This window comes from Amborella trichopoda, chromosome 8, assembly GCF_054954075.1.
Source record: "Amborella trichopoda isolate Santa Cruz 75 chromosome 8, AtrichopodaSantaCruz75HAP2 v2.0, whole genome shotgun sequence".
NCBI lineage: Eukaryota > Viridiplantae > Streptophyta > Magnoliopsida > Amborellales > Amborellaceae > Amborella > Amborella trichopoda.
The window spans coordinates 42,618,197-42,644,919 of NC_142343.1; the positions used below are offsets into that span (position 1 = coordinate 42,618,197).

General features: G+C 34.3%; 1 protein-coding gene across 1 annotated transcript; it reads left to right on the forward strand.

The window, feature by feature from the left end:
- The first annotated feature begins 14,634 nt into the window (after nucleotides 1-14,634).
- On the forward strand, nucleotides 14,635-15,112 carry LOC148781115 (secreted RxLR effector protein 161-like). Its single transcript, XM_088874725.1, has 2 exons — nucleotides 14,635-14,745; nucleotides 14,873-15,112. Exons 1-2 carry the CDS (start codon nucleotides 14,635-14,637, stop codon nucleotides 15,110-15,112), a joined length of 351 nt encoding a protein of 116 aa, XP_088730851.1.
- Nucleotides 15,113-26,723: the final 11,611 nt, after the last annotated feature.

The window sequence follows — 26,723 nt, forward strand, 5'->3', positions numbered from 1 at the left end:
CTACTACAACCTCAATAAGATGGATTCAACGGTATAGGAATTTTGTCCATACGGTAACTTATAGTTAAGCTCGGCTCGGCATATAGACTTATTTACCGTGACAAGCTAGCCCAGACTCTTTCCACGTCTGCAGACTGTACTGAAAACTCAATCCTTGGCATGAATTGAGATCTTAGACAAGCTACTTAATTGTGGATCTTTTATAGCTACTAATGAAAACAGGTTTGGGGCCTTCTCCCCCATTGACTTACCCAAAAAAAGGCAAAAGTTTTAGGGGGGAACTAGGACGGGACCCATATCATTCTAAAAACCGTTTGTTCCCCATTGATTCTGCATTCGGATCGGCAACCCAGATTGGAAATTGTCGGGATGCAAAAAACTGATTTTCAGTTATTAATAGTAGTTAACTATTAACAAAAGAGCGCGGTTTGTGTAGAGCCTAGGCTCTAAACAATCAAATTAGAGCCTACCTTCAAATAGTATCGAGAAATGTGGTTTCAATACTGTAAATCTTTGTGATAGCCTTAAAATATATTTTCATCTTTATTTGTAAAAGTTTAAAGTTTCAAAAATAGTGTAGATCAATAGATCTATGAAAGCTTGAAAATCTTGAAAATTGACGGTTCAAAATTACGTTACAAAATACACTATTTCCAAAACTTGAGATCAATTTTTTTTTCTCATTTCAATGCATCTTGATGTCGAGATGATTAATTTGAAGATATTTCGGCATCAAAACAATCTCTTATAGTGAAATTTTTTCGGTAAGCTCTAATTTGATTGTTTAGAGCCTTAGCTCTATATAAACTTTTCCCTTAACAAAAAGTGTGTTTTTCTCATAAACCACCAAGAAATCAAGATTAGAATAACAAAAAGGGTGCTTTTCTCAAAAGCGACTAAGAAATCAAGATTAGAATATTGGAAATCATTGTATAAATCTATTTATCTAGAGCCATGTGTCCCCCAACGTGTGGAGAGAGAGAGAGTTGCGGTCCTAATTGATTATCTCCCTCAATCTTTAAATTAAGGAAAAAGTTTATATAAGGATGGAACCTTATAATGTAGAATTACGTATGAACCTCAAAAATTCATCAAAAAAGGTAGTTTAAATGTTAAAAAACCTTTTGATTGATCATCTCGACATCGAGATATATGAACATGAAACATAAAAAGATTTTAAGTATCAGAAATAGTGTATTTTACAACATATTATCTACACCGTCCATTTTTAAGATTTTCATATGTTTATGGATCTACTTGATTTTAACCATTTTTGAAATTTAAAATTTTATAATTAGATATAAAAATAGATTTTGAGATAATCTTTAAAACCAGCGTTTTAAAAAACGTCGAGTCGAACCGGACTCGCCCGGTTCGACTCGAAAATCGCGAAAAAAGGGACCGGATCGGTGAAAAAATCGAAAATCGTCCGGTTCTAGAAAGAACCGGACGATTCCGCACAGTGACTCGCCGATTCACTGTGCGGAATCGGCGAGTCCGTGAAGAACACGGGTTGCACAATGTTCTTCACGGATTCTTTGAAATTTGTCATTTTTTGATCATTTTTCTTGTTTTTTTTGGCATGTGATTTGATTTGCAGGCTGTAAACAGCTTTATTCAGCTTTTTCAAGGATTAAATGGTGGACAAATTTGTTGTTTTTGGATCACAAACAATTCGGTGTTTACGGTTTCCGCCTTTTCTGAAATTTCATGCCAAATAGGGCATGAATCTTTCAAAATTTGTATGCATTTTGATCTTATAGCTGTGAATCAAAACCTTTTGTTACTAATTTGTGATAATCGTTGAGAAAAACAGAGTTTTTTGGAGATTGAAGGCTTCGGTTCACAAAATCAGGTAAGAACTTTGGGTTTTTTTTTTTTTCCGCCATTTGATTTATTTTACGGCATATTTTGAACATAATGAGTTCAATAATTAGGGTTTTTAATCTTTATTGTGTCTAGTATGATTTAAAATTTTCAATTTTACGTAATCTGGTCAATTACAGCAAGAAATTTGATATGAACACTGAGATGTCTGCGGAACCAAATTCCGCTGTTTTTTTTTTTTTTTCCGCCTTTTGATTTTGTTTTCATGATATATTAGAAATAATGTGTTAGAAATTTAGGGTTTTGATTCCTTATATTGTTGTTTATCAGAAAATATACTCAATTGGATGTAATTTATTCACTTAGAGGTGAATTTTTGAGTTAAAATCGCTTATGTAAAACGACTCTGTGAAGAACAGATTTTTTTTTTTTTTTTTTGTAGCCCATGATAGAATTTTTTGTAATCCATGATCGAATTTTTTGTAATCCATGATCGAAATGTTTGTTTTTTTTTCTTGTAATCCATGATCGAATTTTATTTTTTATTTTTTATTTTTGTAACCCATGATAGAATTTTTTGTAGTCCATGATCGAATGTTTTGTAATCCATGATCGAAATGTTTGTATTTTTTTGTAATCCATGATTGAATTTTTTGTTTTTTGTTTTTTATGTAACCCATGATAGAGTTTTTTGTAATCCATGATTGAATTTTTTGTTATCCATGATGTAATTGTTTTTTTCTTTTTTTGTAATCCACAATCGAATTTTTTGTTTTTTTTTGCTTTTATTTTGTAATCCATGATCGAACTTTATGTAATCCATGATCGAATTTTTTGTAATCCATGATAGAATTTTCTGTAATCCATGATCGACTTTTTTGTAATCCATGATCGAAATGTTTGTTTTTTTTACTTGTAATCCATGATAGAATTTTTTGTTTTTTTTTTTTTTTTGTAATTCATTATTGAATTTTTTGTAATCCATGATCGAATTGTTTTTTTCTGTTCTTGTAATCCACGATTGAATTTTTTTTTTTTTTATGTTTTTTTTTTTTTTTGTAATCCATGATCGAATTTTATGTAATCCATGATCGAATTTTATGTAATCCATGATCGAATTTTATGTAATCCATGATCGAATTTTTTTTTTTTTTGTAACCCATGATTGAATTTTTTGTAATCCATGATCGAATTGTTTTTTTCTGTTCTTGTAATCCACGATCGAATTTTTTGTTTTTTTTATGTTTTTTTTTTTTTTTGTAATCCATGATCGAATTTTATGTAATCCATGATCGAATTTTTAGAAAATTTGTGATTTTTTTTTTTTAATCCATGATCGAACTTTTTGAAAATTTGTTAATTTTTTTTTTAAATCCATGATCGAATTTTTTGAAAATTTGCTGTACTTTTTTTTTTTTATTTCTTTTTATCCATGATCGAATTTTTTGAAAAATGATGCTTTTTCGAAAAGATGTGAAAATCGTGATAAAGTTTTGATTATCATGATGTATTAAACCCAATTTTTAATTTTTATTGTTTGAGTTTGCTGTAATTTTTTTTCTTTTTTTTCCATGAACGAATTTTTTGAAAAATGATGATTTTTCGAAAAGATGTGAAAATCGTGACAAGGTTTTAATTATCATGAGGTATTAAACCATATTTTAAATTTTTATTGTTAAAGTTTTTGTTGAAAAAATTGTATGTTGATGGATTATTTATGCAAAAAAATGCATGTTATTATATTTTTAATACAAAACTGTATTTTTTTTATCTGTTGTTCATGGATTTTTTAGTTGGAATGACTGATGTTAGCCGGCTCTTTGAAGAATTGTTTTTATTATTAATTTTTTAATGCAAAAAATGTATGTTCTTGATAATTGAGTTGTAGCCATGTTTGGAGCTTGCATTTTGTATTGTTCTAAATGTTTGTAATTGATATGTACGAAAATATTATTGTCAAAAAAGGTATTTTGCAATAACAAATAACAACGAATATGATTACATGAACTACCGCAACATATTATCACTACATATGGTAATTATTTTTCTTTTTGAACTGTCAGGTTAATTTAAACTTTTTACGTCTTAAAATAGTTGAATCATGTCAAGATCTACAGAAGACCCTGCATGGCAACATGGGGTCAGACTTGATCCCAACAAGAAAGACAAAATTATTTGTAATTACTGTCAAAGAGTGATATGTAGTGGGGTACATAGGTTCAAGCAACACTTGGCAGGGGTTAAGGGAGAAGTTTCTGCATGCACTAGTGTCCCTAGTAATGTAAAAAAACAGATGGTGGCAATTCTTAATGCTAGCAAACGTAAAAAAATTGCCAAACATAGAATGAATGAGGAGATAGCTAGTTTATATACACCATCAAGCAAGAATGATACAGAAGAGCAATATAATTATAACCTAGAAGAGCAATATAATAATGAGCTGGACATAGCCACAAGATTGAGTTTACATGAACAATATCAGAGGGAATGTGGGTTTAGAATGCCTGGTGGGTCTAGCTCAGACATGCATGGTGGGCCTAGCTCCGATATGCATGGTGGGCCTAGTTCAGATATGCATGGCGGGTCCAGCTCGAGCATGTATGGCGGGCCCAGCTCAAATATGTATGGAGGGGTTGGTGGCAATATGTATCAAGGAGAATCAGTTGTTGAAGAAATTGTTTCTAAGTTACCTAGGAGTGCCAGTATTGTAGGTCATGATCGTAAAGACCCATTTCTCTCAAAGCCTAAGTCACAACAGATGACCCTAAAAGGCATGGTTAAAGGTACAAGAAACATGTTAGGGAGATATGTTGGTAAATGGTTCTACGATAAAGGGATTCCCTTTGATGCAGCCAATAGCCCATATTTTCCACCTATGATTTGTGCAATCCAGAGAGTCGGGCCCGGGCCCCCGACGGCATATGAGCTCAGTGGGCCAATATTAGATAAAGAAGTAGAGGAAGTTAAAAAGTGGATTGAAGAATATAAATAGAGTTGGCCAAAGACAGGAATTACTCTCATGAGTGATGGTTGGTTGAATAAAGTTAGCAAAAAGGAGTTTTTAAACTTCTTGGCCTATTCCCCAAAAGGTACAGCTTTTTTGTCTAGCAAAGACGTATCAGGGATGAAGAAGGATGCAAACTTCTACGTACGACTATATGTTCAAATAGTGGAGGAGGTGGGAGATAAGCATGTAGTCCAGTTTATTATAGACAATGCGCGTGCATGTGTTTCTGCGGGCAGCAAGTTGATGGATAAGAGGAAGCATCTAGTATGGACCCCGTGTGCTGCACACAGCATCGATCTTATGTTAGAGGAAATCGGTGAGATCAAAATTGTGAAGGAGACTCTAGATGAAGCAAGGTTGGTGTCGAGATTTATATACAACCACTCTAAAATATTATTTCTGTTTAGAGAACACTCTAAGAAAAAAGAGATAATCAGGCCTGCCATAACCCGCTTTGCGACCGATTACTTAGCTGTGGACTCCATTCGACAATCTGAAGGTGCATTAAAGAGATTGTTTACTTGTGAAGAGTGGTTAAATGACCGCCTCTCGAAGTCCAGTACCGGTATAAAAGTGGATAACATAATCTCAAATAGGCTGTTCTGGTCTCGATGTTCCAGTGTTGTAGAGGCTACTGCCCCTTTGGTCACGGTGTTAAGAATGGTGGATGCTGATAAGAAAGCTACCATGGGTATCCTTTATGAAGGTATTGAGAGGGCGAAATCAGCTATTGGGGAGAAGTGTAATTTTGCTAGCAAAGTGATCGAGATTATAGAAAAGAGGTGGAACACCAAATTTGGACGTCCAATTCATTATGCTGGTAATATATATTTATATCATTACAATGTTTCAGTTTAAATCATTTTTTTATGAAATTGTAAATGACATTTTTCTACCTATATATTTTTTAGGTTACTACTTCAACCCAAAATTTTTCTATTTGACACCTGAACAACCCCACAAGATTATGGAAGGGGTCAGATACATTATTGCAAGGTTGGAGAGAAGCCATCGAAACCAAGTAGCAGGAATACAAGAGGTATTATTTAATGTTTGGGTAAGAACTTCATTGAGTTGTTATATTTGTGAGGAATAATGCACTAAAACGTAATATATTTGTTTTAGCTTGCTATGTATAGGGATGCCATAGGATCCTTCGGAACTAGACTTGCCAGAAATTCTCGAACTATGATGGATCCAAGTTATCCCCTCGCTAATATTTTGTTTATTCATATATTTAATCTTATGAATTGTTCTTGCCCTTACAATGCTTTTTACATTTTAATCCAGCTGAATGGTGGGAGATATATGGTACTAATGCACCTCACCTAAAGAGGATAGCAATCAAGGTGCTCTCCCAAACATGTTCTGCTACTGGCTGTGAGCGCAACTGGAGTACGTTGCAATGGTTGCACACTACTAGGAGGAATCGACTCGCTTCTGAGAAGCTTCATAAACTAGTCTACGTTCATTATAATTTAAACCTCAGAGAGCGACAAATAAGAAGGAAGCTTGAAGACTATGGGCCGATAGACTTAGACACAATATTTATCACAGACACAGCAGACCAATGGGTAGTAGAAGAGGAGGAGCCAGTGTTGCACAAGAGAGCGTTCCTTGAGGCTATCGGTGATGAAGATATTGAAGAAAGTGATGAGCAGCATGAAAGAAGAAGCAACCAGCCAATGTATCCACAATATGTCGGTGATATTGCACCTAATGAGGGAGAGTGGGAAGGGGGTCTAAGAGAAAATGAGAGAGATGATGATTCTGAGGCCACCCTATCCCAGCCATATTATTCACATATCGAGTCCCAACAGCAACAGTGTAGGGATGAGCACGACAGTGCAGGTGAGCATGAAGGATGGACAAGCTTCGGGGATTTTGGATTGGGAACACAACAAAACACTAACACTCAGGGATTTGGGAATAGTCAGACGCCCGCTAATATCGATGATTCGTTTTTAGATCGAATCAATGAATTGTCAAACGAATTCAATCAATAGCACCAGCGTGACCAAGAAGAACAACAACGTCGTCTCTCATTTTATTTTTAGATCGTATGTTACTAATTTTATGCTTTATTGTAGTCCATGTATGTTGATATACTTATTCCATGATAATTCTATGTTTATCCTTTTGTGTGATGTAAATTAAATGTTGAATGGCGGTTCATGCAGGGAAAGAACATATCAATATTCGCATATTCATTCAAAAACATGAAAATTCTTAATGGAGTACCCTCATTTCTTATTGAATTCCTAAAAAACAATATTTATAATGAATTTTAATAATTTTTTCGAACTTTTTTGAAGCTTTATTCTGACCGATTCACCCGATTCCCGATCCGGATCGCCGATTCGCCGATCCGGATCGATTTTTTGAAAGCCCGATCCGAGTCACCGATCCGATTTTTAAACCATTGTTTAAAACATCTTACATCAAAATTATATACCATGATAAAATTTGAATGTGCACCTTACCTCTACAGCTACGGATGCATCCGTACGCCAACTGCGCCCTTAAATTAATGGTCATTTACTTAAAATCATCAAAATATGGTAGCCCTTATTTGGTGACCCCAGGACTAAATTGTACACTTGGTCTCCCAGCCAAAATACCAAGTAAAGAGGATTTGTGTGATTTCAAACTTTTTCTAGCCCTTATTTGGAAGGAAACTTCATGTTAGAAAGGAATATCAATCAATTTTAGGGCTTTGAGTATTAGGAAAAATGCAAATACCGGTAAGAGACACTGCCTTAGCCCATTCAAATCTTCAAATTACGTAGTTAACTCATATAATTTGCTAGATTTATGTGTTAGAAAAATTCAAAGGTGGGAGAAGAAATGAGGTATAGCTCTTTTGAGCTCCCTTCCAGTCTGTATCGCCAAAATCAAACAAATAATAAAATAAAATAATTTTTTTGTTAAAATACAATATTTTGATTTAATTTCAAAATAGCCATCAAAATAGATACTATTTTGAGTTAGAATAGCAAAAAAATGATAAATGATAAATAGTTAAAAAATAGGGATTGTATACTATGAGGCCATTTATTATTTGTACAGTGAGGTCACAATCATTTTTAGATATTAGATATAATATCTAGTGAAAATGTGTCACAACATTCAAAAAATTTAATTTTGGACTTTATACTCAAATAATGATACATACTCAACCACCAATTTCAAAGCTAATGGTCAATGATGATTGTAGCCTATGTATACATTTTCTAACATATAAGATATATTTTAATAAATTTCCCATAAAATGTTAATTGGGAGCTTCAAATTTTTCTCGCTTAAATTGTTTTGGAATTTTAAGTTTTCTTTTTCAAGTTTTAGATGGAAATAATTCACATTTGGTGATATGAATGTCCAATGAACATATTCCAACTAACCTAACTGAAGAAGACAAAGATCTTATGTAGCTCACCAAACGCACCACAAAGTTCAAACCAAAAATGGCAAAAAAAAGTCGAAACCATACAAAAATCTTGATTTGAAGAGGGCGAGGCTTCATTGTACTTGCACATAAAAAAAAAAAGGAAAATGATTTCATGCAGGCTGGACCGCATGACTACATATGATGTCCAAAGAGTGTAAAGCTTCCATCTTAAAGATGGATACAAGTAGGTGTTCCATCTAAACACAACGGAATCTAATGGTTCAAATGTTTTCTTGGTGGAATTATTATTTTTAGTTTTAAAAATTTGCTTATTTTTTATATTCATGATCTCCATGTTAGAGATTACATGTTCTCAAAAATTAAGTCCAAATATCCATCTAAAAATAGATTTATTAATAAGCCCGTATTTCTACATATACGGGCCAAGCCGCATAGAGATCGGGTCCTAAAAAGAACAGACAAATTGCATGTGTCAATTTGTCAAATGATTAATGCTCTCAAGGGTATATGCTCTTTTTCACAAAAATGAATCTAAGACTAGCAACAGGCTGGGCCTAGGTCGGGCTAGCCTTAGTCCTAGCCTAGCTGTGATGTACCTAGGGCTGGCCTAGGCCACGTCTGAACCTAATAAGGCCAAAGAGGCACTGGTCCTTGCCATATGCAGACCAGGCTAGTCCAAATGAAAAAAAAGGAAAATATATATATATATATAAAGAACAAAAGGCATGGGCTGAGCCAAACCGGGCAGGCCCTGTCTTGGCCTTGACCCAGCTCCAGCCAAGCCCTCCCTGGGGCGACATTTTTTGGTCGAAGCCCTAACTTTTTACTGTTGGGCTGCCCTACCAATTGTCACCCCTATTAAACCATGTTTAAGAGTATTTTAAGGAAAACCAATTTTTGGGGAATTAACCTCCTCAACCTTCAACTTCAAAAAACAAATTTTTTTTTTGCAATTATCTGAAAAGTAATGCCCGAATATTGAATGGAGACTGTCCAGCGTTTAGAATCTCAAATTTCAACTGTATTTACTTGAAAATACTCATTTGGTAATTTTAATGTGGATCATGGAATTTCAGATATAAAAGATAATCTAAGGAGTTCTTTTTCCCCAGGGAATAAGTGTAAAATGTAATCCTGCATAAACATGTTGCATGCCCTCTTTAAAATATTCCTTTTACAAAAACCTATTCTCTGAACCGTTATTAATATGAACATGAAACAACTTATATTCCCCAAAGAAAATGAAGCTTTTTGGAAACTAAATTGTTCCTTGATACCATCTTTTTGTCTTTTTAACAAGAGCAGATGATTTTATTAAGGAAACAGTTATATAAGGTTGCAATCTTAGAATGTAGAATTAAAGATGCACGTCAAAAATCCATTGAAAAATGCTGTTTTAATGTTAAAAGACCTTCTAATTGATCATCTTGACATCGAGATGTATGAATATGAAAAAAAAAAAAAGATTTTGAGTCCCAAAAATAGTGCATCTTGCAACACATTATCTAGATCGTCCATTTCAAGATTTTCATATATTTATTGATCTACTTGATTTTAAGCATTTTTTAAGTTTAAAATTTTACAATTAAATATGAAAATAGATTTTGAAATAATCTTAAGAATTTTTTAATCCAAAATTACATGTTATGATAAAATTTGAAGGTGCGCCTTAATTGGATTGTTTAATGTTGCAACCTTAATAGAAACCACATCTTTTTATTAATAAAAAGAGAATGCAAGAAATTACAGCGAGGCAAATGAAGAAACAACTAAATTAACCGAATGCAGCTGTGCTTTGGCCAACATATTCGCCTTCTCATTGGCCTCCCTAAAGACATGATTAAATGCTACTAAATAGGATTGACAAAGGTCCAAGACTTCCATCGACACCCCCTTCAAATTCCATGGTGGTCTCCCAACTCTATTGCACCAATTAATAGTGTTTAAAGAATCACCTTCCTCCATCCAATACAAATCATCTCTCTCTTTCTCTCTCTCTCAATAATTTCAGTCCTTGTAGCCAAGCCAGTATATCAGCCTTATTAGCTACAGCCTCACCACACAGACCTGAATAAGTAAAGAGCACCTCTCTTCTTGAATTATAGATTACACCTCCAACTCATGAGGGCCCGGGGCTAAGGAACTCCTATTGAAATTAAGTTTCGCATACCCATGCAATGGAAGTATACATCTACCTCTTGGTATTACCTTTAAAACTAATTGCGCAGCCAAATTTTGCAAATTTAGATCGACATCCACCTTCAACACTCCACCACCTTCCTTCATATTAGAATACCAAAACCACAAATTATGAAGAATCCTATCTTTTATTTTTGAGTAATCTAAACCCCTCACAAGTACATCTACTTCTTTCTAACCATACCACCCAAAGCAAAGCGCCACGAAAAATCTCCCAAATAACTACCCCTTTCTTTGGAAATTTAAATAAACTTAATTGTTGTACAATATTCATATGCCGAGAAGGTAGTGGTACATGACAACCGTTCATATTCAAAGCCCACATCCATAGTTCATAAGTAAAAGGACAGTGCAAAAATAAATGATCCCCAACTTCCTCATTCCCCTTGTACAAAATACAAATGTTAACAATTAACTTCCCTCTTTCACTTAGATTATCAACAGTTAGGACCTTGCCTTGAGATAAAATCTATAAAGACATCTACACCTTATGCCGAATATGCTATTTTCAAATCTTGTTCAAACCTGGTTGCGTCCATCTATGATGATCATGAAAAAGTATATGATATATAGATTTCATAGAGAAGATAACCATCATTAGAATACTCCCAAATCACTTCATCCACCTCAAAAAGAAAAACAGGTGCCCCTTCCAAGTCATTCATCAAATTAGTGAACTGTGAAATCACCGCATTCTATTTATAAGCAAACTGCAAAAACTAGTTCACCAGGTACCCATTGAGAGGAAACACACCACTCACCTTCAACATATGATTAGAAGCATTTATCATAAAGATACTTGCAGAGAGAGAAAATTATAGAGAAGAAGGCTTTGTGGGAGATTGAGTCTCTGACTCTCTCAAGTAAGTTACCTTGTAATTTTTTTTATTTAATTTAGTGAAAAATATCAATCGTCTTTGCTCGTGAGAGTAGTTACATCTGTGACGAACCACGTAAATCTTGGTGTTCTTTTTTTTGTTGCTTGTTTTTATTGATTCTTTTTTCTCGTACTTTATTTGCCAAAATCAACCTGTTGGGTTTAGAGCTTTCGTGCATAACAAGTGGTATCAGACTTTGGGGTTTTTAGTATGGCAGTAAAAGTTTCAAATGCAAAGTGTGAGGTGGAGAAATTTGATGGCAAAAATAACTTTGGAATTTGGTAAATCAATGTTCGGGATTTGCTAGTGCAATAAGATTTACATAAGTTGAAATAAAAGTTGAAGAAACCAGAATCCATATTTGATGAGGACTGGGAAGACTTAGTTATGAGGGCTATGAGCACTATTCAATTGTGTTTCTCGAGTAAAATGCTATTTAATATCGTCAATAAGGATTTGGTATCAAGTCTTTGGTCGAAGCTTGAGAGTTTGTATATGACGAAGTCTCTCACAAACTGACTGTTTTTTAAGCAAAAAGTGTATACCTTACGGATGAATGAAGATACAGATATCCATGAACACCTGAATTATTTTAATAAAATTATTTGTGAATTATTGAATATTGGTATTAAAATGGGTGATAAGGATAATATTATAATTTTGTTATCCTCACTCCCTCATTCATATGAGCATCTAGTCACAATATTGTTTTATGAAAAAGATACCATAGAGATGGAAGATGTGACTTCAACTCTTCTCTCTAATGATTTGAGGAAGAGACATGATAATGCTCAACCACATGCAGATTATTTAATTGCTAGAGGAAAATCTGTTGAGAGAATTGGAAAGATACATAAGAAATAAGGCTGGTCCAGATCCAAATCCAGATCATGAAAAAATAATATTTATTATACTTACTGCAAGAAAAAATGGTATGCTAAGAATTATTGCTAGAAACTCAAAGAGAAAGAAATATGAGCTTTTGAAGTAGCCAATATAGTTCATGGAAGCTCAGTAAGTAGAACAAATAATGTGTTGTCGGTCTCGACAAATTGTGACAACTCTAAAGACTCGTGGGTTCTTGATTCAAGATGTTCCTATCATATGTGCCATCATCGGGATTGGTTCACCACATATAAGAGCATTGATGGTGGGTCAGTTTTAATGACGAATGATACCGCTTGCAAGACCATTGATGTTGGGACAAGTACTATCAAGATGTATGATGGAGTTGTCAGAACATTGGCTGATGTTAGACACGTTTCAGATTTGAAGAAAAATCTTATTTCTCTAGGTACCTTAGACTCCAATGGCTACAAATTTGTTGGAGAAGGTGGAGTCTTGGGAATACTATCACAGATAGAGCAACAATTTATATATCTGATGATGGTGATTCTAGCTTGACTCAGTTGTGGCATATGAGATTGGGCCACATGGGTGAGAGAGCTTTAGCAAAACTTAGCAAACACTAATTGATCAATGGCGTGAAGAAGTGCAAGCTAGACTTTTGTGAGCACTATGTTTTATGGTAAGCAATGTGTAGTGCAGTTTTGCAGGTCATAACATACCACAAAAGACATTCTTGACTATATTCATTCAGATGTATGGGGCCCTGCATCGACTGTCTCAAAAGGTGGATTTTTATACTTTGCTTCATTCATAGATAATTTCTCAAAGAAAGTGTGGATTTACACATTGAAGAAAAAAGTAGGCATATTTAATACATTCAAATATTGGAAAGCTATGGTCGAAAGACAGACTGGAAAGAAGGTCAAGTGCTTGAGGATTGATAATGGTAGAGAGTATACTTCAATTGAGTTTGTGAATTTTGCAAGAGCAAAGAAATTGTTCGTCACTTCACCACTCCGAAGATGCTGCAACAGATTGGAGTTGCTGAGCGCATGAACATGATACTTCTAAAAAAGGCCAGCAACATGTTGAGTAATGCTGGTTTGTCATAGAACTTTTGGGCTGAGGCGGTTAAACGTTATGTTACCTCGTTAATAGGTCATCATCTACAACAATCGACTACAAAACACCACAAGAGGTATGATATGCTAAAATTATTACTTATTCTCATTAAAAAAAATTTTGTTATCTTGCTTATATTCATGTGAATGATGTTGTTGAGCCCTAAATCAAAGAAGTGTATTTTTCTTGGTTATGCGAATGAGGTTAAGGGCTATAGAATGTGGTCCCTAGATCCTAAGTCGCCTATTATCAGCTGTGACGTTAAGTTTGATGAGTCTTCCATGTTAAAACACATTAAAAAAGGTGCAAAAAAAGAAATCGCAACAGCAGTGATGTAGTTGAGGTGGAGTTGACAACTTCATAAAATACTCCAAATTATATGTCAGAAATTCCCTGTGAAATAGTGAAGGAAGACCACGAGGAGGTTGTTGAGTCTACTGCACTTGAGGAAAATCCTCAACTTGGAAACAGAAAGATAATAAAAAACCTAGTTGTGCGGTATGGTTTTGAAGACATGGTGGCTTATGCATTGGTTGTGACAAGCCAAAAGCCATCCACTTTTAAGGAAGCTACACAGGATCGTGACATTAGTAGTTGGAGTGAAGCCATAGATGAATAAATGGAATATCTTCATAAGAATCGTACTTGGGATCTCGTGACGTTACTTAAAGGCAAGAGAATCATTTGTTATAAATGAGTTTATAAGAAGAAAGATGGGTCACCTGATATTGGTGGTGATCGGTTTAAGACAGTTTGGTTGCAAATGCTATGTGCAGAAAGAATGTGTTGACTATAATGAGATTTTCTCTCCTGTTGTGAAACACACTTCTATTTGGATTTTACTAGTCATGGTTGCATTGTTTGATTTGGAGTTAGAGCAGTATGATGTCAAGACTACATTCCTTAATGGAGAGATAGAAGAACATATTTGTATGATTTAGCTAGAAAAGTTTGTTGTTAAAGGACATGAGGACCGTGTCTACAAGCTGATGAAGTCATTGTATGACCTAAAATAATCTCTTAGGCAGTGGTATAAGCGTTTTGATACATTCATGATTGGATACGAGTATGTCAAAAGTAAATATGACAATTGTGTCTATTTTAAGAGATTTACTTATGGTTTGTTCATCTATTTATTGCTCTATGTAGATGATATGCTTATTGATGTGAAGAATTCTTTAGAAATCAATAAATTGAAGATTCAGCTTGCCAGAGAATTTGAAATAAAAGATTAAGGTTCAACAAAGAAAATTTTCAGTATGGAGATTTGCAAAGATCGAAAGTTGTGTAAATTGTAGCTGTCTCAAAAGGAGTACATTGAGAAGGTCCTAGTTAGATTCGAGATGGAAAATTCAAAACCCGCATGTACTCCTCTTGCTACACATTTCAGATTGTCGGCAGCATTAGCTACAAGTTCAGATGCTGACAAGGAATACATATCACGTGTTCCCTATGTGAGTGCAGTTGGAAGCCTTATGTATACAATGATTTGCACTCATAGATACTTCTCATGTCATTAGTGTGGCTAATTCAGGAAATGAGCATTGACATGCGGTAAACTGGATTCTACGTTACTTAAAGGGTACATCATCTGTGGGTCTTGTATTTACTAGAGATGGCAAGTTTTGTGACAAGGTTGTTGGTTGTGTTGATGTTGACTTTGCAAGTGATTTGGATTGTCGGAGATCTACTACATGTTATGTGTTTACACTTGCAAAAACTCCAATCAGTTGGAGGTCAATGTTACAAACTGTAGTTGCCTTGTCTATGACTGAAACAGAATACATGGCAGTTAATAAGGTAGTGAAAGAAGTCATTTAGCTTAGAGGGCTTGTAAGCGATTTGGGCTTATAACATGAATGTACTATTATTTATTGTGATAATCAAGTAGGTCATGCAAGGACACAACATATTGATGTCAGATACCATTTTATCCGTGAGATCATAGCTGAAGGTGATATCTTATTACAGAAGATTGACATTAGAAAGAATGTTGCAGATATGTTGACGCAATCATTTCCATTATAGAAGTTTAAGCTATGCTTGGACATGACTAATGTGTTGCCAACGTAAGCGCCTATGAGTGTGCGTGTGGAGAAGACGGTTGATGGAATCTATTTTAGAATTCAAAATAAAGTGGAGATTTGTTGATATTTATCTTGAATCCCCAAGGGATTGGTTTTTTTAAATTTAGGTTTCCTATTTATTTGGGTAGAGCCTATTATTTAGGATCTAAGTTTATGGATAAGTCCTACTTAAATTAAGATGAAGCCTTAGGTCCACAAGTATATAGAGATAAAGTTAAGTCTCATACTTTGTTTTTTCTATATAGAAAAAGATCTAGAAAAATAAAGCGAAACTTTTGGGGGTTTATGCTGAGAGAGAAATTTGTCGAGAATAAGGCTTTGTGGGAGATTGAGTCTCTTGTTCTCTCAAGTAAGTTGCATTATAATTTTCTTTCTTTGATTTAGTAAAAAACATCGATTGTCTTTGCCCGTGGATGTAGTCACATCTGTGACGAACCACGTAAATCCTTGTGTTCTTTTTCTGTTTTTTATTTTTATTTTTGTTGTTTGTTGCTTGTTTTTGTCGAATCTTTTTTCTCATACTTTATTTGTCAAAGTCAACCCATCGTGTTCAGAGCTTCTACGCACAACAATCTGCTCCTGCCGGAGCCCATTATGAATTCACTTCCTTAGATTATGTTAGAAGTATTTAAAGGACGGAAGGAGTCAAGGACGTCAAGCATCCAGGTCGTATACCCGGCCAAAACCAGGTGTTCCCCCTCAAAAGGAAGAGTGTCAGGGGCCCATTGGAGACCAGGTTTTGCCAACATTCTCTTCCCTAACGTAGGCATGTCCTCGTTGGAGGTAAAGTTCCTATGTAGGGCATAGTATAGGGGCACACCCTCCTCCTCAATAAGAGGAGTCTCGTCATCACTACCATAGGTGTAGAACTCAGTACTCTCCCCCACGTAAGTGATGCTCGAGGGCCATGTTATCTCCTTGGTGAGTTCAATCTCCCTAAGCGGGATTCCTCTCAGTAAGATGGTTCTCGTATAGTGATCAACCCCAAGCTCACCCGCACGTGGCAGTTGGTTCACATCAAGCACCTTTGCTGCAGAGCCACAAACGAAAACAAGGTAAGAAGTTCGAGTAGTATAATAAAAAAAGAAAGAAAGAGGGGAGAATAGGAGCAAAACCTCACCAAGAGAAGGGGCAACGCTTGTGCTGGCCATTGTCACCCACGAGCAGTTCAGTGAGACGGGGGATGTGACCTCCTCAACCGAACAACCTACCCCCTACACCTCAGCTCTCCAAAAAGAAAGAAAATAAATTATTCGCAACCACTAGATATGTGCCTGAAGAAAATAATATCATGAGATTGAACAGAAACAATCCTATCTTTGGATAGCAAGATCTAAGGGTTAAAAAACACAAAAACCAATTTTGTTTCCTTAAAAATACTCATCTCGTGATAAAAACAAAACAAAAAGAGAAAAGAGTTGATTCAAAATTTTAGATGAAAAAAGAAAAAAAAAACAAAAAGAAAAAAAAACAAAAAAAAAAAAAAAAAAAAGAAAAAAAAAAACTCCTAATCATGTCTTTTGCCCAAGGGAGTATGCAGTATATTATGCTCCCCTAGTAGAACGCTATATGCTATTTAAACAATAATTATATAAAATTTACATGCTCACTAATTTTTTTTGGTAGTGTACATTATGAGAACATTTATCATTATTACAAGAAGGCCACAATCATTCTTAGTCATTAAATGTCAAATCGGATGGCTTGGGGTGTGTTACAAAGTACGATTTTTTAAAAAAAAACTTTGAGTCTTATCAATATCACACTTACAACCCCCTCGCGGCCGTGATCATTTAAATGTTCCATGTAACAGTTACACTCCCTAACAAGCCTCCACTGTTGGATCAATATTGGCCTACCATAAACAACGGATATTGCTAAAGTTGTAGCCTCCCTACTCATTTTAATGCAAATATTCAAGAAGATGAACTTGGTTTTCATGTAAATTTCGTACTGTTGATTGTGTATAATATTTATTTCTTTCTCTTCATTTCTTTATTAAAAAATTTAAAGAAATTTATCAAAATACATCTCATTTTTTAATAAGTTAACCATTGGACCTTTTTTAACTATTCTAACTCATGGTCACGTATATTTTAATGGGCATTTTGAAATTAAATCAAGAGATGTGGATAAAACATTACATAGTTGATCTCTTATGTGCATTTTGATAAAGGATGAAGTCTCTATGAGGCGTAGGCTTTATGAAAACAAAATAAAGTCTCACCTCAACTCCTCGTCCGGAAAGCACATTCAGCAATAGAAATATCTAAGATGGCTCTAACATCAATTTTCAACATCAAAGATAAAATTTGAATCTAAAAAAGTGTATAGATCTTGTGGATTTGTAAGCACTTATTTTTAGGGCGAAATAGACCGTCTAGATAATATGTTGCAATATACAATATTTTTAGAATTGAAAATTTTTTTTTTTTTTTTTCAATGATTATGTTCAAGCCGAGATGATCGATGTAAAGGTTTTTCAATACTTGAATTGCAATTTTCGATGAGTTCAGCCCAATCAAATCATCCTATCAAATCATTTTCCTTTGATAAGTTCTCCAAAAATTTATGATGGCCAAGAAAAAGAGGTAGTGCGACTCTCATTCTAGAGAGCCAAAAGAAAGAAAAGCAAGCACCACATGTCACTCTACGGATTCACAAGTTGAGACTTGGGACATTGCAGTATGGAATAAACAGGTCTATTTGTGTTGAAACTTGAAAGTGATAAGATATTTTGATTGGTTAACCCCTCTCTCTCTCTCTCTTTCTCTCTGTGTGAAAACATCAGTTAAGGTGGTCTACAATGTCGGCTCTCTGTCTCTTTCTCTCTTTCTCTCTCCTCTCTCTCATGAAAAAAGTAGTTAGAATGGTCTACAATGTCGGCAGGGAGCTTTTTTTTCTCAAGTTTGTTCTCTACACCTTCTAGAGAGCAATTTTACAATTGGCAAAATGTACAGTAAGATCATTTATTTATACAATGGTGTAACAATTACTCTTGGTTGTTGGACTTGAAATCGAGCTGATAGAGATGTGATATCGATTCGGCTCAAATTCCACGAAGAAATTCTCGAATTGAATAATACACCTAGTTAAATTTTATGTTTGATGTTTATAGGTGTCTGCCATCTTTTTATATAAAAAATAAATAATCTTATAAAAAAAAAAGTGTATATAAGGGTGACGCCCTAACAATCAAATTAAGGTGCTCTTCAAAAATCATTAAAAGATATTGTTTCAATGCTTAAAAATCCCCAATTGATCATCTCGGCTTTAAGATGTATAGACATGAGAAAAAATGGATTCCAAGTCTTGGACATCGTGCATCTTGTAATACATTTTCGAACCGTCAATTTTCAAGTTTTTCAATTGGTCATAGATCTGCTCGATCAAGACTATTTTTGAAGCTTTAAATTTTATAATTAGAGGTGAAAATAAAATTTTAAGCATCACAAAGACTTCCAATATTGAAATAACATCTTTCAACACTAATTGAAGATGTACCTTACTTTGATTATTTAAAGCCTTCGCGTTATACAAACCACACCATTTCCTCCATCGTATAGTTATATAGTACTTTTTTTATAATTGTGTGCAGGGAGACGGAGCACTATAGTGGAGATCAATCTCTACCATCCATCATAGAGAACAAAGAATGGATCCTCTTGAGATATTTCGGTGATTTCCTTGATAGATGTATTTCAGAGTTTTCACGTCACGGGATGCGATGAAAATTGGCATTACCCTCGGTGTATAATTGGCAATTTCTTAGAAATTATAGGGGAACGTATAGTACCGAGTACATCTACCGTCCATTTTCATTAGGAAACATTAATTGCACTTACATGAATGATGACAAAAGTTTATTCTCTTTTCCTAAAGGCAGACTAAACTTCGAAAGAAGCCGAAAAATAAATCCCGGCTCGACAAATAGGTGGAGTAATCAGAGCCCATAGTTGCAAACATATTTTGATTTACACTCCCATAATGCCTTGCTCGACAAAATGAAGCAGAATGTCAAGCCATTTTGCAAGATCCACAATCGATAAGAAATAGAACTAGTGACCTAAAAAATGGATTGGAGACCTGGATCGGGCACCCAAAAAATTGGTCCAAATCGATGAATTGGTGGTCCAGATTGTTGTTTTACAATGCGGAAAAAAAGTGAATTGGCAAAAAACTACGTCAAAAAATGGTGAAAGGTGAATCGGCAGTATGGATCGCCATTTACTTGTAGAGCATCACCGTTTAAATGTGCGGAATAGCTGACTCCCTTCTAGACTCAACCATTTTTCTAGATCTATACAGAACCGGAATTGGATAACCGATTCTCAGGTCGAACCGGGCGATTCTGCGCTGACCCTACACTAGATAGAACAAAAGCAATGATAGCTGAATGCCGCTCCAATAAAGCTATCTATTGGAGGGATTCTAGTAATGTTATGTATTGGATCACATGCGAGCAAGAATGCACATGACATTTTCAACCTACTGCAGATGAAATCAAAGGGGTTGTTGGGTATCTAATGATCTTGTTCAATCGTGTTTATAGAGCAAAAATTGTAGTAGCAGACGATTTGGCCAAAGAAGTAGATCATTACCAAATATTGATTTTGTAAACTCCTCATAGACAATTTTGTACATCTAAATGCTCTTTTATATCAAAATTCGGTAGTCAATCAAAGTGACTCGCTAACCTTTCAAAATAGTGTTTTGAAAACTTGGCTATTCAAATCGAATTTGGTGGGTGGGCAATCCAATCTCCCGAATCCCCTTGATTTTATTTTTTATTATTTTTAATTGATTCGCTTTTTTTTTGGATCTGGATTGCAATCCGATTGATTTAGATCGGTGTGGTTAGTGGGTAGTCCAAAATCCGATTCCAAGGTTCTAGATGTTGTTAAGAAAACATAGATATTTATCAAGATACCTATGAGAATTCAACCATATAACATTGTACTCGTGTCATTTCATTTAATTTTACAATATCTATCAAAATACACCCAATCATGAGTCAGAACAATTAAAAATGGTAAAATAATAAGGAAAATATCTTGTCAAAAGAAATAAAGCCTCACCAAAAAATTTCAATTTGATCGTTGAAAAACCTTCAAATCGATCATCTCGGCTTTGACTATTATGATTATGTAAACAAATTAGGATTTCAAGCTCCAAAAATAGTGTATGTTATAACACATTATCTAGACCGTTTATTTTATCCTAGAAATAAGTATTTTATAGATCTGCAAGATCTGTACCATGTTTTGAGCTTCAAATTTCATAATTAGGAATTGATTATAGAGCCATCATGAAACTTTCCGAAGCCCAAAGTGCTTTTTAGAAGAGGTTTCGAGGTGAGGCTTTAATTTGTTTTCATAAAGCCTAGGTCTTATAGAAATTGCATCATTTATCTAAAGGGAAAAGTTTATATAGAGCCGAGGCTCTAAACAATCAAATTCGAGCCTACCTCGAAATTTTCACTAGATGAGATTTTTTTAATGCCTAAATATCCTCAAATTCATCATCTCGACATCAAGATGCATGGACATAAGAAAAAAAATGGATTTCAAGTTTTGGAAATAGTGTATTTTATAACGCACTTTTGGACCGTCAATTTTCAAGATTTTCAAGTTTTCATAGATCTCTTGGTCTACAATATTTTTTAAGCTTTAAACTTTATAAATAAAGATGAAAATATATTTTAAGGCTATCCAAAAATTTCCAGTATTGCAACCATATTTTTCGATACTATTTGAAAGTAAGCTCTAATTTGATTGTTTAGAGCCTATGCTCTATACAAACTGCACCCTTATCTAAATACCTATGAAAGATCAACTATATAACATTATGCCAAGTCATTGGATTTAATTACAAAATACCTATCAAAATAGACTTGATCATGAGTTGGAATTGTTACAAATAGATAAAAGAATAAAGGGTGTGGTTTCCATAAGGTTGCGATCTTAGACGATCAAATTAAGGTGCACTTACAAACTTTGTCATTAGATGCAATTTTGGTGTCAATTTTTTTTAGGATGGTGCGAGAATCTAGTTTTATATCTAATTGTAAAATTTTAAACTCTAAAAATGGTTAAACCCAACTGATCTATAAACACACGAAAATCTTGAAAAAAAATTTGAGCAACACAAAAATATTGAAAATTAGCAATCCAGGTAATGTGTTGTAAGATGTACTATCTTTAGGAAGTCTAACTTGCATTTCTTCACGCCATTGATCAATTAGTGTTTGCTAAGTTTTGCTAAAGCTCTCTCACCCATGTGGCCCAATCTCATATGTCACAACTGAGTCAAGTCAGAATCACCATTATTAGATACAGAAATTGTTGCTCTCTCTATGATAGTATTCCCCAATACTCCACTTTCTCCAACAAATTTGTAGCCATTGGAGTCTAAGGTACTTAAATAAATAAGATTTTTTTAAAAATCTGAAACGTGTCTAACATTAGTCAATGTTCTGACAATTCCATTTTACAGCTTGATAGTAATTGTCCCAACATTAATAGTCTTGCAAGAGGATTTAAATTTTTTTTTTTTTTTTCATATTTTTTAACATTAAAATTACCTCTCTCAAAAGATTTTAGAGATGCACCTTAATTCTATAATTTAAAAAGTCAACCTGTATTTTTTTTCAATAATAAATAGTCCAATATGGATGTTTTGAAAAATTTTCCAAAAAGATATTTGTGTACGTTAGAATTAAAAAAAGGAGCCGTCCCATCAGCCAAAATTTTAAAATAATTTTGACACGCTTTGATAGAAACAGGTCGACAAATTTCCACGTCTTGAATCCCCTCACATTGCCTGAGCGAAATTACCATTTTACCCATGAGCAAAGAGTTTTACATTCGTATTTTCGATTGCATTATATCGTACTCCCTGGGGAGTGTGTTATACACTTATTTCTTTAGGTGAAAAAGAGCTATTTGGGAAATTTTAGATTTTAGATTTTGAAATCTACTGTATAATCATAACGTGAGTATTACTTTCTTTTTTAAAAGTATGGATTTCAAGCTTACGAACAATACGATTTGAGTATTTGAAAATTGATTGTATATTGTAATAGTATTTACATTTAGTACAATGATGTCTCCGTAGTAGCAAAATGTAGAATCTCACAAGTTGGGATGTATCATTAAATTTTTAATTTAATTTTTTTTGGGTCTTGAGCTTGGTCTATGGCTCACCTCCAACTGCTCCATTTTACATCCAAGAGTCTAGGTTTATTTGTGCCCTCCTACATAAAACATAAATGGTCTACTATACTTTTCTCCAAAAAAAACAAGAAATGATGGTTTATGGCCCATCTCCAACCATCCGATTTCACATCCAAAGGTTGAGGGTCCTTGGAGGCAAATTGAAACTTGCTTTGTTTATTTGTCGCTGGTCTGAGGATGTTATATCCCCGAGGGTACCATTAAGTATCATTATATAGGATCTTACATGAGGGAGTGAAGGGATGATGGGCTTTTATTGGTTCAGCAATTTGAATTATTTGTCGTACTTTTTCTAAAATTATTAGTATCTTTTAAGTAAATAAAATTAGGGATTGTATATTATGAGATCATTCATCATTTTTACAAGAAGGCCATAATAACTTTAAGACATAGATGTCAAATTAGATGGTTTGGGTTGTGTCATGAAATTCAAGAATTTTATTTTTGAACTTTAAATTCTAGTCAATGACACACATTTACAACTATTCGATTTAAAATCTAATGGAGCAAAATGATTGAGACTTCTTTATACCAAAAGTAAATAGCCTCTTTCCATATTTTTCCATAAATTATTGTATTCGGTAAAAACGCCTGAATATGTGGTCGATGGCAAATAAAATTATTTAATAATTATTTTGCATTGCCAGGTTAAACATTCCTCCCTTCTGGTTTGGTAACTATAAATCTATGAAATCCATATGATCAAAGAGAATCTATGCTGAAATGTCGTATCACCCTCTAATCAATGAAATGACCATGATGGGGAGAGACTGGGGCCTACCACTTGGGCCATTACATAAGGTTACAATGTTCATTGGATGGTGATACAAAGCCGTCAGTGATTTTAAATCGCTGATTAGGAACCCGACGATTTCAAGCTGAAAAACCCAACAGTACCCCAACCCCAAGTCTACCAATTTTTTCATAGTTATTAAAATTTACATATAAAAGCGGGCCCGATCCGACTAGGAATCCCCCAAGTCAGACCAAGGGGACTCGGACTCACCCCTGATCCGAGTTTTCAAACATTAATGGTGCAACTTTTCTATGGTCGTATTGATATAGTGTATTTTTCTATTTTATTTATTTTTCTTTTTCTTTTGTAAGGGGACCGAGTTGTGCATCCTTTGAGAAGCAGTAGGCTGCTATGTCTCCTCATCTACCAAAGGGACCCCTGCTCATAACTAAAGCTGAAGCACTTAGCCTTGAAGATTTAAAACTTTAGAGCTTTTGCCAATATGTTTCATATGACCAATGGAAAATAATTGCTTTTCGCCTTCATTTGTTGATTATTATGTAGTGGGAGCCTACAAGGCCTCAAATTCCCAATAAAATATCTAGCCATCATTGAAAAAGACAAGAGTGAGGTCTTCTCACAAAGGAATCTGTCTATATTTGGAATTGACAGGAACCAAGTTTGAACACTGTGAAAACTGCACTAATTTCTAGGTGGGCTCACCCATGGTCCCAAATTTTGCAGTTAAGCAAATTATATTGCCAAAAGTTGGAAATGTTTTGTTTAGGTTTGGCATGGACAGTCACCAAAGGTTGGTTTAATGCAAACACTAAAGTTTGTTTGGGATTTGATCAATTGAGCCACCATCATCTTTTTTTTTCAATTAATTGGGATCGACTACACGAATTTCTATTCTATTAAGGATTATACTTTCAATGAAGTCATAAGTCCCTATATATTTTCACACTACTTCCAACCATGTCTTTTTGGACCTACCTCTACCATTTTTTATTCTTCCACTTTAATTAACAGGTTGGTCAATTGAGTATTGATTATCATTTGTCAAAAGCGCCATTGTTCATGTGATCCCTAACAAAACTAGCTAGAAATTGGACCAAAACTTAGATAATTGCTAAAGGGTTTGGTTTGTATAAGGTGTCGAGACCCTAAACCATGCTTTGAAATAGTGTTGAAAGATGTTTCAATACTGAAAATTTTTGTGATAACCTGGAAATTTATTTGTATATCTAATTATAAAATTTAAAGCTTCAAAAATAGTGTAAATCGAGCAGATGTATGAACACTTAAAAATATTGAAAATTAATAGTAAAAAAATGCACTACAAGATGTACTATTTCTAAGTCTTGAAATCTTTTTTTTCATTTCTATATATCTTGAGGTTGATTTTTGCACACTACAGCAACCTCTTCTAGTAAATTTTTTAGATGTGTCTTAATTTGATTGTTTACGGCCTCGCCCTTAAATAGACTTTTTTAATGTAGCACTTTGGTCAATTCCTAATTAAGGACAAAGTGGCCTCATGCATAGAATTTTAAAGAGGCTTCTAGGGAAATTTCAAACCATAATCTCAACTCATTTTAATTTTCCAAAAGTGATCTAGAATGTTTATCTATTCAACGGAAAGCGATTCTTTACCACATCGAAAACCACTAATCTTCAAACCACATACTAACTTTTGATATGCATATCTTTTCCAAAGTGGGTTCCATGCCTGATAAGATTTATTTATTCATGGTGAGAGTGCTTGATGGGCCCTTGAATGGTAGAGACCCTAATATTCTTTGCATGATTGTCATGCATTGGCGTTCGAGCGGTTGTGACTTATAAACAATTGACGTACCGACTCAGAATCGTGATAGTCGGTTTGAACTTGGGGTTTATTTGGCTCTGAATAGTCCTAGAGAATCCTTCTAGGTTTTCCAAAATGCTTGGTTTACTTAAGGGTCAGACATTTTTATCTTTTTTTTTTTCCATTTGTGTTTACAAATTAGAACCGACTCATTTAGAATCGGCAAGCCGACTAGCCTTGAAAACTGCTTGAGTCAGCACCAGATTCAAGGTTTTTAGGCATTGTTATTAACTTGTGTGGAACCAATCCTTTTCTTTGGGGACATAGATTGAAACCACACACATCCTGAGAAAATTGTTCTGTGCTCTTTCCTATAATCACTTCCAACAAGTAATTAGTGGATCAGCCATAATGTTTTGGATTTGCTCGACAACTTTTTGGAGATAGTGCATCAGTCATATGGCACAATTTTTACACTAGAAAAAGTATATCTTCTATAATATTGTGAAAGCTTATTTTTGCAAAAATCTTGTGAAGAATTATTGCTTACATGTGAACAATTTTTAAAGAGAAAACAAGTTGATTACCAAAAGAAAATGTGTTGACTTAGCAAAATATACATCAAATAACTTAACTAATAAAAGGGAAATCTTCTTTCTCCTTGAATGTTAGTTTCTCTTTGATTTTTTTATGGTTATTTTAGCTTTTCCATAATTATTTGAAATAAAAAACCAGGGTGATTTCCGTCACAGACTAGAACGAAAAGAATATTCCAAAGCATTAAAACCTTGTGCCCTATAGGGATCTAAAGCATGCTTCTATTTTATATTAGATGGATACATAGATGCTTGTTAGCATTTGATATAGATATGAGTGTCAATAATGTTAGTATCAAAATGTTAATTTTATTTCTTTGGACTGGATACATTCGAGGGGATTTAGATAGTGGTTCCTTGATAACAAAAGAGATAATAGAATTAGGTAGTTTGCCCATGCACCTAGAACAATACTAGTAAAGATGAGCGATTTGATTTAAGGAAAAAGCTCTAAAATGGCAAGGAAAAAGCCAAAAAAATATGGATGGAAGTCGTGAAAAGATATATATTTATCTATGATCTAACTGAGGTTATGGCCCTAATACAACAAAATGGCACAATAAAAAACCATTTTTCCTCAAAACCACTAGATTTTTAATAAAATGACATAATATGATTCAAGAAATCAGCTCTAAATATTTAGGATAATGCTGGATGATGAATTTTAGAAAGAAGGCATGAGCGTGTCCATGCTATAACTCTATGAGAAAATAGTATGTAATCGTCATTTGCTAAAAGATTTGGGTGTTTTGGGTCCTAAAATAAGGAGCAGACGAGGCCTAAAGAAAAGTCAAGCCCGACTGCTTAGGCCGGTCACAAGAGGACGATGACGTCCAAATCGAGGATTCTATGACCACAGACACCATTCATCGTCGGCCACGAGTAATATCGCATTCAGCTTCTTGGGATGTTATTGGTGAAGTAACCTTATCTTTTGATCAAATGTCAAACCACCCCAAAATTGTAAA